Raw genomic sequence first — 12,411 nt, forward strand, 5'->3', positions numbered from 1 at the left:
TGAACAAGCAACTTTCTAAAGATTTTCTGGGATAGGTTACAATAGGAATATTGTCAATGCTTGTGATTAAGGATGGGTAACAGCCTATTAAGTAAGTATTTCTACCTTTTAAGGTAAGCTAAAAATATCATATATTTATTCTCAATCAGCGTAATCCTTAAATGCTTAGTATCCGTTGATCGTTGCTGATAAAATCAAATGAAGCATTAAACCTAAATGCAGTTTCTCAGCCATTATCATGTGTTTCATTAAGGGCATTTCTTATTCACGAAAGTAATAATATTACATTACTTCTAGCTTGCTGCCAAAATGAGAGGATAAAGAAGGCGGAATCGACTTCAAGTGAGGGAAGGAAAAAAAGTAAGAGCGTAGATACGATAAAAAGAGGTAAGTAACGAAATCTTATGCCAAATATTTGGACCGTCGAATGAAAGTAGAGAACTGAACGAACTCAGTCCTCATTCGTAATGACATAATGGTCACGTTAGCTCTCAATATTTAAGAGGCATTAGGACTGCGTATAACACACGTAGTGTACTAAAATGAAGGTTTGAATGTCGGCTTATTGACAGTGTACAGTGGCGTAGCCAAGGGGGAGGGCCGGGGGGTCGGGACACGACCACCGAGGTGGTCGTGGTCGGGTCGGGTCCCCCCCCCCCCGAAATATAAAAACACAATTATTGTCAGCCTTTATAAAAGAAACAAAATTATTGAAAAATCAGGAATTGACATAATGTTTCTTTAACAAATTAAGTTTTTTCGATTATGAAAAGTGTTAAAATTAGTTTAAAGCCCATTACTTAGTGCCCGGTTTTTCAAAAATTTTCCCCCCTGGTTTTGGACCCCCCTTCCTCCTCCCCCGAACGGAATTCCTGGCTACGCCACTGGCAGTGTGTATGCAGACTATTTAGGTAATGTGATCGTTCACCATTTTAATTTTACTATCGATTGTGATAGAGTTTATATTCGATAAGATGAGTTGATGACGTCACGAAGTCTATACAAGCTGGTCGCCACTCATCAGCTTCTCCTTCTCGTTGAATAGCCTGGTTTACCGCGCATCGTTAGACTCTTATGAACGACTTGTCTCCTCGATGAGCGCGGTTCTCTCTGGGCGAGTCAACAAGCCGAAACTATAATGACGTCACCAGCTCATGGAAAGCGAGGGGCACCTTTCGTGTTTCTTAATTTTAATTTATGAAAGTGCACCTTAATGAGGTAGATAGTTACCGTCGTAACTTATCTTTTCCTTACACCTATCAAATTCTTTATATGATATGGAATTTTTAGTCTGTTTGACATACCCATGGGTTCGTCAATAAGACTCAACCAATCGTTCAACCAATGCATTTAGGTTATACTTTGCGGCATTAAAACAAAAGAGTAGAGGTGTTAGATTTCTCAAAGTTTGTAGATACATGGTTCGTATGAACATAATTAAAGCAGAGAGCAGAATTAGAAAACACGCAGTCGAATGAGTCCCTTGAGGCAAATTCAAGTAGCCCGTACAAATATAATAGTTATCAATCATTTTATTCATACGATAACGATATTGTGTGTTAAGAGTGAGCATTAGACTGCAGGCATGAAAAAGTTGACCCCTGGTATTTTTTTACTCCAAAAAGATCCTATCCTCTAGCTGAAAAGTACAATGACTCACATTATTTCCAATTTAGCTCGAATGTCATCAATTTCCGCACAGCACCGACGATTCGCAATCATTTGGCATGCACGTATGCCAATGCCTATGCATATTTGAGGACGCGAACGGCTGATTTGGAGTTCCATTCCACCCTTCCCGTAAGTTGATCAAGGTTCATACCTGTCGGCAAGGGTGGCATTAAGGTCGTTGTTTTTTTTTATTTGGGGGGGGGGGGGGGGGGAGAGAGGTTCATCACACTTCTCGATGCGCCTTGGTGATATGCAATACCTTTCAGCAATAATGCGTCTGAGGTCGGCTATGCGTAGACAAGTTCCTATTAGATATTATGATTAATTTTATACAATAGTTTTTATTCTAGTGAAATAAAGACTTTCATCGCGAAGCAACCTTATAGATTATCATTATTTTTATTTCTCCAGAAATTACGGTGGGCGGCCGCCCCTCTCCGCCCAGTAGCGTAGCCAGGGATGGGGTTCGGGGGTTCCGGACACCCCCCGAAATATTACAACACAATTATTATCCTTCATAAAAGAAAAAAAATATTGAAAAATCATGAATTTACAAAATATTTCTTTAACAAATGAAGTTTTTTCGATTATGAAAAGAGTTAAATCAGTTTAAAACCCTCTACTTAATACCTACCCTGTTTTTCATAAAATTTTCCTCCTGGTTTTCAACCTCTCCCCCCCCCCCGAACGAATTCCTGGCTATGCCACTGTCTCCGCCCCCCTTTCATCTACATACTACCTCGCCAGCCACCTCAACAGGCTTGTGGCAGGGGGTGTTAGGCTACCACGTGTTTACAAACAAAAAAGGGATTGCTCTAACAAAATTTTGCCAAAAATTTACTGAATACATATTACATTACATACATGCATAGAGACTGACTTAATGAAATGTACAGTTTCCTGATGCGGTCAAATTGACAACAAAATATCAATATAGGCAACCCGCACAACTCCCAAGCAAACCTAGGAATAAAGTGACGTGTCAGCCTCTATCATGGATTTCAGCATCCCCTCACCCTTGAGTACACACGTCAACAATACCCTCTTTCTCCTCCTTATTTCACCTATAAGTTTTCTTTCCTATTCCACCACATCAGGAACTCTCTTGTTTCTCTTTCTACCTTATCACTTTCTCCAATCTCCTCGATATTTACATCACGAATCCCTCAAGCCTCATCCAATACAATCTCCAACATCGCTCCGTTTCTTCAAATCCAAAACTTCTTTCCCCTCTATATCTCATCTTGAAACTTCCTCACCCAGGGGCGCAGCAAGGAATTCAGGCTGGGGGGGGAATTAGGTGCAACTAATACAGGGGTGTTCAGGGGTATGGAATACTCACCAGGATAAGCGGTAGGTGTGAGATTAATAAATTGTGGAATTTTAAGATAAATGGTAGTTTTACTGCTATCTGAGGGTTATTTTATTAATCCTTACACTATTCTATTAGTAATATCAATCCAATTAAGTTAACTGAATTGTACTTAAAAATTTCTCTGACCTCTGGGGGGGGGGGTTTATCCCCCAAAATCCCCCTCGCCGTGCCACTGTCCTCACCCACCAAATCCAGTACTTCCTAGTTTCTCCACCTCTTCTTCCACATTGAGCCCTACATGTCGGCAGAGGGATGTTCTTCCTCTGCCAGTTCGTGATTCATGATTGACCCCCAAGTTAATAAGGTCCTGGCAAGTATGAACCACAGGTAGAATGGGGATACCAATCAATGTTGAGCTATATAAGCTGGCATTTAAATGAAACCAGTGAAGACTATGTTGGCACCATGGTTGGGTCAAGCATGAGACAATGCTCACCTGTTACTTTGCCGCTTAGATCCATTCACATTCCTCTCCCTTTGCTTACCAGTTATATTTGCCAATCCTCCACCATTGGCATGCTGAATAATTCTGTTAAGAAAATATTTTGGATTTTACAAGAAGAATCTATAGTCTTTTTAAATATTGGGCAACATCCAGGTTTCATGTGGAATGCTACCCACCACATCACCAGTCTATTTCTGACTCTTTTACTTAATGACCTTTTCATTAATTGAAATTGAAAAATTCCTTCAACTCTCAGGTTTTTAAGCCATGCAGTTTATCAGAAATTTGGACATGGTGAGTGGGGAACTTGGCTACTAAATTACCTCCTCTTACACTATAAGCAATATGTTTTCTTGCCTCTAGACAGGTTACCTATCTTTGGGAACTTGAACAGAAGCCAAAAATCAGTCTACAAGATTTACTCTGCAGTCACTTTACTGTTAAACATCCAGGGACACAGCTCAAACTTCTAATTTGGCGAATCTCAACTACAATAGCTGATACGAATGATGTTGGTATGGAGGAGTGTTGGCCATACACAAAATAACTTGTGCTGCCACATATGTAAAGTTTTTTCATGTACCTGTTGCCATTAAAATCACTGCAACAGTCTTAATTATAAAAGTCTAATATAGTTATAAATAAATATATTACTATAAGCTATCATTAGAAGCAGCAAATTGTATAAAATCAGTGCCACCCTGCCTGCTCCACAGGCAGGCTAACTCTGCTGCACTAACAGTCGTTGCCTTGCCTCCTATTGTTGTGGTACTGTTGCCTGTAATAGCATTGCACCAGTTACTGGTTGCTAGAGTTTTGCAAAGAAGAACCAATGCAGTGGGGAGACAGGAATTAACTGTAACTTGCCACTGTTTGTCTCCTGTTTTGTGGGTAGGCTGTTCTTGGTCTGCATTTGCACGTTGTTTGGCCACAACTTAACGCAATGTCAAGCTACAGCACTGGGCCAAACTCTAAAATGTGCGTGTCAAGAATCTGCGTCAAATGCACCAAACCCCACAGCACTTGGTATGACTGAGATAGACCCAAAAGTGAGAATGGGCAAAATGCAGACAGACTGAGGCACTAAAAACTTGATATGTATAGATTAGTTATGAATGTACATAAAATTCCACATAACAATTATTATGTATAATTGTACTAATCACATTTAATTTATAATAGTTACATTAAAACATTACCTCTACACCTTCATTTCATGGATATATTCCTCAGTCAGCAGCTCCTACGATCTACTCCGTCGAGCTGATGCCACAAGGGAGTTTCCTAGGGATCCATGGGAGCAATGGCCGGGTGGTGGAATCCTGGTGGTGTACGCAACACGCCACGGTGTCCTTGATCAAGTGGAGAGCGCACTGAGAGAAAGTGAGTGCATCTGTGATATAATGAGCCAAAGAATTCTGATTGACAGGTAATAGGTACTTGAATAGGAAAATCAGAGATAATATTTGGTGTTCCAGGGGGCCAACTAGATTGGAGGCTCAGGATGACTAGTGTTGGTTAAAATATGTACTGAGAAAAAGTAACTGGGCTCAAATACAGTTACTTCGTGAAAATTTAAGGGACCCAGTAATACAACTGATAAGCCTGCGCACTCAGGGAGGAGAGTGGAAAGGAAGGAAAAACAATAGAGGGGCCACCGCGATGATGATCCCACCGACACCTCTATGGTAAGGATAGGGGTGGAAGGGTGGGATAGGGTATGCCTTCGCTGCTATGAAAGCAACCAGGACCCACTACCAGTGAAACCATACTTTTATGTGCCAATGATTTTGGAAGATTTTTCTATAAATAAGAAAAATCCAAAGATCAAGTCATTGGATATGTGAAATAGTGCAGTAAAAATATGGAATAATCAAGTCATAGAAAGTGTTTAAGTTGCTATTTCACTTGTGATACATACAATTATAACTGCCGTAAAGGCTGCATTATACGGTGAATGATCATGCTGAATGATCACCTGATGCATTCACAGGATCATGCAAGCAAAATAGTACATTTTCTAATTTTCACTGAATGATCATGTGCATGACGGTTCATTTGTGAATTTTTCTGTTATACACAGCGAATGATTTCATTCGCATGATCATTCAGCATAGTCATGCGCATGACCATTCATAGCAGTCTTAACAACATAAGTGGAGTCATATTTTGTGCCCATTATTAGTAGGTGACAACATAAGAGTGGCTGAACCTAAACAAGAAAATTATGGTACTAAGGGATTCAAAGCTATCAGTAGGCCTAGGTAAATCTGTGGCAACAGTACAGTAATCATTGATTATGAGCAAGTAACAATTAAAAGAAAACTCAAAACTCTTTCACATAAAGAGTAAATTGCAAGTAAAAATTACATTTCGTAAAAACTAATCATTACAAGTACAAAGTACTCCTAAAGTAATCATTACAAGTTGTTACCCGATTACAATTACTTGATTATATACTTACCAACACTGGTGATAATGCTTGAAAAGAAATAGCAACTACTGGACCTCTATTCTTGAATGAAAACTGCATGCAATGCATTATTTATAACATATTGTACAATGAAGGATATACAAATATATATTGAGTTTTGCTGATAAACCCATGCAAACACCACAGGAAAATCTTGAAATATCCAAAAGCACTTTCAATATCTATGGTGAAACATGTAAAAGCATTGGTTATAAGTTGGTTTCTCCTAAACTTACATGCTAAAATGAACATCGGCTCACAATGACAGCAAATTCATCCTTACCTAAGAATATTCTGGAAAATTTAAGTGTACCATGTTTGAAGTGACAAGGTTGAATAATGAAATGTGAAATACCTAGTGATAGTCAGCAGTAATGATGTTTGCCAAGGTAGTGAAGTACCCTTAGGCATATCTACCACTATAGTGTCTCTAACCTATCGTAGTACTTCCCATGCATCTACGAATTATACTTCCTTATTTTTTAATTTTGCATTTATTTCAGCCACACGAGATTGTTTAGTGTGCTTACTTAAACAATTGAACTCCATCTTGCATTGATCTTGCCCCCACCTCTCTCAAGGACATGCTCTATATAAATGCTATTGGTATCCTCTGCTTGAGTTGCTAACCCTCTCACATTTTCTATGCTGTTAATAAAATAATTTCATCAGTCTATTAATGGCATTAGTACTGTCCAATTAATTAATTCAAAATTTTTAAAAAAATTTCAAGCATTCAAGTGCCAACTGAGTTTTTTTATGTTTGGTTCACAACTTTTAAAAAGTGTTATCCAATGGAATCTGTTGAGTTCCTGATCTTCCATTTCCTTCCCACGTAGAGATAATTCATTCAAAATAGTTTCCAAGAAATAATTAATGCTCTGAAAGGAAACCCTTGTAACGTTTCCTTTAATTTTCCACTTCTCTTACTTAACAAATGATTTTTATAACACTTTATAAAGAAATTTTACAATTTGAAACTCGTGAGCATAAACAACATCAACAAGCCGCCATGACTATTACAATCCCATTTGTACTATCCGTACTACCACTCACTGAACCACTGCCATGAACTGCACCAGTGGGGTTGAGTTGAGTTCTGCCGTATCCCTTTTCCTCCAGTCTCTTTCTCTCTCATAGGCGCCTGCCTTTTCTCTGCGTCCTCTTCTTCTTTCTGCCGATCTTGAATTCTGTCGTATTTCTTCCTCCGGTCTCTCAATACACCACTACTTTAATTTTTCTCCCAATCTTTTACAACACGTCTATCCCTTCCTTCTCTCCATACATGACTCCCCCTTTTCCTTTTTGCATCCCTCACTACCATTATTGCTTCCTCACTACTATTGTTAATTTTAATTCATTTAAATAAACAACATGGCAGCTTGTTTACACCCTTCATAATACCCAAAATACATGGCATGTTGGTGATGGGTGCCAACAAACAAGGAACTTTAAGGCGTCAGATCAATGCAAACATGCTATCTGCCAATGGCTCAATGGGCAAAACACTGCTATCTATGCAATTCTATCATGGGAACACCGAAAAAGTGCAATTCTTCATCTACTCATCTTACCCTCCCAATCTTTTTCCCCAAGTTCTGGGAGGTTACGTTTTAGGTGATGCTTCAAAGGATATTCAAATTACTGGATTAAATTCACATATCTTATAGCTGACATCAATTGATAGAACAAGTCTACACCACACCAAGGAAGCCATGAAATATTAATTCACATGAATTATTATTGGGAATAAGGTTTGTAGCTCATATAATTTATGAAGCCCTTATAGAGCAATGGAGGGACTTGAATGAGCAAGAATTTAATGGACCCAATAGTTCCTCTCAAAAAAGGAAATGGGACCACTACGATAAGAATGGGCTGGGAGACCAGGTGAGAGAGAGAAACAAATGTAGAAGTATTATCTTCCCTCAACTGCCTGCATACTTGTATATGTCAGTTCCTAGCAGCTGAAGGGTGATGGCATATACTTACCATGTTTTCCTTAATATATTGTAATCTACTCCGGATGAGTTTATCTAGCCAATATAGTGGAATCTCCATATTGGAAAAGTCAGCACTATTGGCACTGTCACTACCATAACAAAATCAATAGGGGACAGAGGCAGATTCGTACATAAAGTTTGGGAGGAGCTTTTTAGGAGTGTAGGCAATACAGGCATACCTGTTTGTAATACCAAGAATAGCTAGCTAAATATTTAAGACTTAGGTACTCAATGAGGAGTATTGGGTCCCTTATGGGACAAATCTTGGATTTTTTCTTAATCGAGGGCCTCTCCATTAAATATGTGGTATATCTCACACCCAATTGTTCATTCAGTCCCTAAATGATAAGTTAACATGTCATCAAGAAAATCAGGGAAGCAAGTGTTTTTTTCCTCCATGCTTGGAAGCCCCTTTGATTGACACCTCCTGTGTTGTTACAGCAATTACAATTGATTGTGTGAGTCGCAAGTGAAATTGCAACTTAAGCAATTTCTATGACTCTTATTCAACATTTTTACTGTCCTATTCGACCGTTGCCAGGTGGTCTCTTAGTGGATATATAGTGATGGTCACTGTGCGAGTGAGTCAGTTCAAATGTGCGGCTCAGCAGATGGAGCTGTGAGGCGAGAGAGTCTTATTTGGTGAGTCGCAACTTCCTCCCCTCCGCAGTGCGCACACGACTCCCTTCCCTCTGCAAATGACTCCCTCAACGCACACTGTGCATGTTGGAGTCGTGAGCGGTAGAAGTTGGCTCCATGCACCCACGACTCCCTTCATGCACAATGTGCGCTGGAATTGTGCGAGGTGAAGTCAAGACTCCAGGTGCTCATTACTCCTTCAGCGCACAATGTGCACATTGGAGTAGTGTGCGGGGTGAGTTGGACTCCATGTTCACACGACTCCTTTCATACACACTGTGCGTTGGAATTGTGCAAGGCAAAGTCAGACTCCCAGCCCTCATGATTCCCTCAGCACACACTGCGCATATTAGAGCCGAGAGAGGTGGAAGTCAGACTCCATGCGCACACAACTCCTTCCACAAACATTTTCCGCACGTTTGGCGTGTCAAAAGGAGCACATGGCACTTTTCACGGTAGCCCACTGCTCACCTTTTCGTGCCGCTTGAAAGATTCTCCTGATTCATTTTCTGGCTATTACACTTAAGAATCTCATATGACCCTTATCATAATTCTCTCTTCTGCATGTTCCATGCATCGTGAAAGAAAAATGGTGGAAGTTACTAATATAAAAGTTTTCGGCAATGCCAAATTTATGAAAATATTGAGACAAAAATTAAAATTTGTTCCAACACAAACAACTAAGATTAATCGAGGAAATGTTAACATGATCATGTAGTTTTCAAGAGAATATTTTGCTACAACAGAATATTTTAAATTGCCGTCATCTCTAAGCACAGGAGACGGAATAAGTTTTCCTTCTTCCATGAAAGATAACATGTATGCAGAAATGGTTCCTCAGTCATATTACCTGTTAAACATTGTGACTATGCAATACATGATTGATTTGAAATAAAATTTTCAAATTGGGATCTAGGAAATTTTAAATGTTCGTTCAGATATCCCCCCATCATCACCTTCCCCTTTCTTCAGTTCCCCCTCTTCCCCCCTCCCCACAACCCAAAAGTGCTTTGCTGAGTCGCATCGTGCGAGCGGCTCTCTAGAGTGTGCTGTGAACGGTGTGGCAGCACCACAAAAAGAGTCGTTTATGCCATCACTCAGTGGATAATCTTACAAGAAGTACATAATTGTAATTTTTGTTTTACTGATTACTTTTTTTAAGAAGTAACTGTAATTGAGCCCAGTTACTTTTCCTTAGTACTTTTACCAACACTGTTGATATGAAGAATAGAGATAGGAGGAGAAAAAAGTGGGGAATATTTAGTTGGAGGATTTCTAAGGCATTAAATACAGTTTATCTAATGTGCTACCATTCAGGGGGATTTGCACACTGGGTCAGCAGGCTGCCAGTATTCCATTTGGGAAAAATAGTAAAATACATCTCTGAATTTTCCTCATCATGAATTTGGCTTAAGCATAACATTCCACTTATTTAATGGAAAATAAATTCACACAAAGTTCACTAGATTAACCCTTGGGCTGTGGTAGTTCATGATTTTAGCTGCCAGCCAGTGCAGAAGAGACCCCTTGTGCAGGAGGCACCCCCTGCCACGAGGGCTGGTTGGGTAGAACTAAGCCCCTTAGCTGTCCTTATGGCAAGGAAAAGTGCCCTATTGCATGAAATACAGGTAGAAATAAAAAGTTTGGGTAAATTAAGTAGTTAGCAAGCAAAACGTACAAAAACGTTCCCACACTCTTAAGGGTTAATGAAATGTTTTGATAAATTGGGCAGATTTTGCAAATAAAAACCTAGAGAGACCGATCTATAATAATTTGGCCATTTCAGTAGTATAAAACGATTGCTATAAGTTGTAACAGTATTTGAACAAAATTTATAGCATAATTATTTTTATTGAAACCTATAGCTTTCTGATGGATATAACCATAGCCATATTACCAGCCACTAACAATCTTTGACAATTCAATCTATCGTATACAAGTATACTAAATTGCAGTTTAGTAGCCCAAAACTGTACAGCTGGTTTGCTAAGAAACAAAGAGGTAGAATATTAGTATACCCTACAGTCTGCCACTTTTTCTATCGCATACTTTTAATTTACTTTAGAAGACTAGCATACATGAGAATAGTATAATTTTGGGATGACACTACAAAACATTTCCATCTACCTTGTGAATCAGAGTCGTATTTATCATCAAAAATGCTTTGATAATTATAGCCAATTTTATTTCTAAATATAAAGACAGCAAATATAGAGAAGGCTTAATTGATTATAATTGATATACTTGAGATTTAATGATGAAAAATTACTTCCCATGATTTCGGTGGTCTAGTGGCAGCGAATGAGACGGAGACTTCAGAGCCAAAGGAAAAGTGAGTAGCTTAATTCATTTCAATCCCCATTAAAAAACAGAAAATTTAGGTCTCATATTTCTCAATTAAATATTTTAAAATCATGTATGGAGCATACAATAAAAGTGGAAACCCATTTGTAAAAAATGAAGTTTTACTTTCTCCTAAAGGGTAACTGTTAATGAGTGAAAGTGCATAATGAATGGTTGAATAATGCATAATATTTTCACCATGTATGTTTTCCAGGAAAAATAAACCAAAGAGACATTCAAAAGAAGACCAAACTGAAATGACACACAAAAAAGCTCAATAAAATACTACCTATGTATTTAGAAAGAAAAATTAACAGATGTGCATCTAAAATAATTTCCTTATGTCAAGGGTCTTTCAAAATATTGCAAAGTGCAATGAGAGATTAAAAAATGTACATATATATAAGTACAAAGTGGAATTAGATCATAGGTGTAATTAAAAATACCAAAATAGAGTTATCTACAGAATTAAACAATGTAACATGTGGAGAATTATGCATGCATAAAAGATTGTAGAGAATAATTTCTCTTCAGTTAAAGTATAAATGTATTTACTAGATGTAAAAATAACTATGTATTGGAGACTTTAAATGAAAATAAAATAAAACTTTAATTAAATTACCTGAGAGACATTTCAGTGTAACGTATTACAATCTAGATATTTACATAAACTGCTATAAATTTTCTACATCTCTCACCCCTACTCATCAGTCACTTCCTCATGCAGGCAATTTTATTTTTTTACTTGGAGGGTGCTTAACCCTTCCACTGCTGAGAACGTACCTAGTACGTTCGCACGGCAGACTGCTGTGAACGTACTTTTTCTTCCTCCTTGTCATGCGCTCAGCAATTTCACCGAAGCACTCCAAAGGGTCGCAATTCCTTTCCTCGACGAGCTCACCCCTCTCTTCGACCCTCCAAGCAGGGGGTCCTCTCTCCCCAAAGTGACCACTATGACTGCATTTTGGAAATCTATCAATCAATCTGATCATCAAAAAATGATTGTTTGTATCGCACTACTGCCAATCAAGCAATCAAGTACACGTCTTTGAACCGTTTTTCTGCAATGAAAAATAACGACTTTGTTAACTTTGTTAAAAACGTGGCTGTGAACCACCGGAAAATGGCCATTTTAGCCAAGTTAACAAAATTGTTATTTTTCATCGCAGAAACACGGTTCAAAGACATACTTGATTGCTTGATTGGCAGGAGTGCGATGCAAGCAATCATTTTTTGATGATCAGACTGATTGATAGATTTCCAAAATGCAGTCAGAGCGGTCACTTTTGGGGAGGGAGGCCCCCCGCTCAGAGGGTCGAAGAGAGGGGCCAGCGAGGGTGAGCTCGTCGAGGAAAGGGTACCATAATAGCGACCCTTTGAGGGTGTATCACGCCCATCCTGGAAGTACCTGCCCCAAGGCAACCACAAAACGCATTTTAACCTTTTCGCCCCACGTGAGGAG

At 38.8% G+C, this 12,411-nt stretch overlaps 2 protein-coding genes across 3 annotated transcripts in view; one reads left to right on the top strand and one right to left on the bottom strand.

Moving 5' to 3' along the window:
- LOC124166575 lies at positions 1-11,646 on the top strand. 2 transcript variants are annotated; one of them, XM_046544138.1, is made up of 5 exons: positions 1-91; positions 298-387; positions 4,725-4,874; positions 10,899-10,938; positions 11,164-11,634. In XM_046544138.1, exons 1-5 carry the CDS (start codon positions 73-75, stop codon positions 11,228-11,230), a joined length of 366 nt encoding a protein of 121 aa, XP_046400094.1. In that variant the 5' UTR covers positions 1-72; the 3' UTR covers positions 11,231-11,634. The 2 variants fall into 2 exon arrangements, with proteins under 2 accessions (XP_046400094.1, XP_046400095.1); XM_046544139.1 differs by lacking the exon at positions 10,899-10,938 and having other exon boundaries at positions 11,164-11,646.
- Positions 10,066-12,411, bottom strand: part of LOC124166574 (retinol dehydrogenase 12-like) — a 21,735-nt gene continuing 19,389 nt past the window's right edge. Inside the window, exon 5 of the transcript XR_006866461.1 lies at positions 10,066-10,216. The gene's annotated coding sequence lies outside the window, so the exon portion shown is untranslated. The remainder of the gene's footprint in view (positions 10,217-12,411) is intronic.

This window comes from Ischnura elegans, chromosome 10 (assembly GCF_921293095.1).
Source record: "Ischnura elegans chromosome 10, ioIscEleg1.1, whole genome shotgun sequence".
NCBI classification, from domain to species: domain Eukaryota; kingdom Metazoa; phylum Arthropoda; class Insecta; order Odonata; family Coenagrionidae; genus Ischnura; species Ischnura elegans.

What these genes read in the sequence shown, in the direction of transcription:
- LOC124166575 (XM_046544138.1), top strand. An exon ending in CGTAGATACGATAAAAAGAG is followed by an intron (nt 388 to 4,724) that starts GTAAGTAACGAA and finishes TATATTCCTCAG; the next exon opens with TCAGCAGCTCCTACGATCTA. An exon ending in GGAGAGCGCACTGAGAGAAA is followed by an intron (nt 4,875 to 10,898) that starts GTGAGTGCATCT and finishes TCGGTGGTCTAG; the next exon opens with TGGCAGCGAATGAGACGGAG.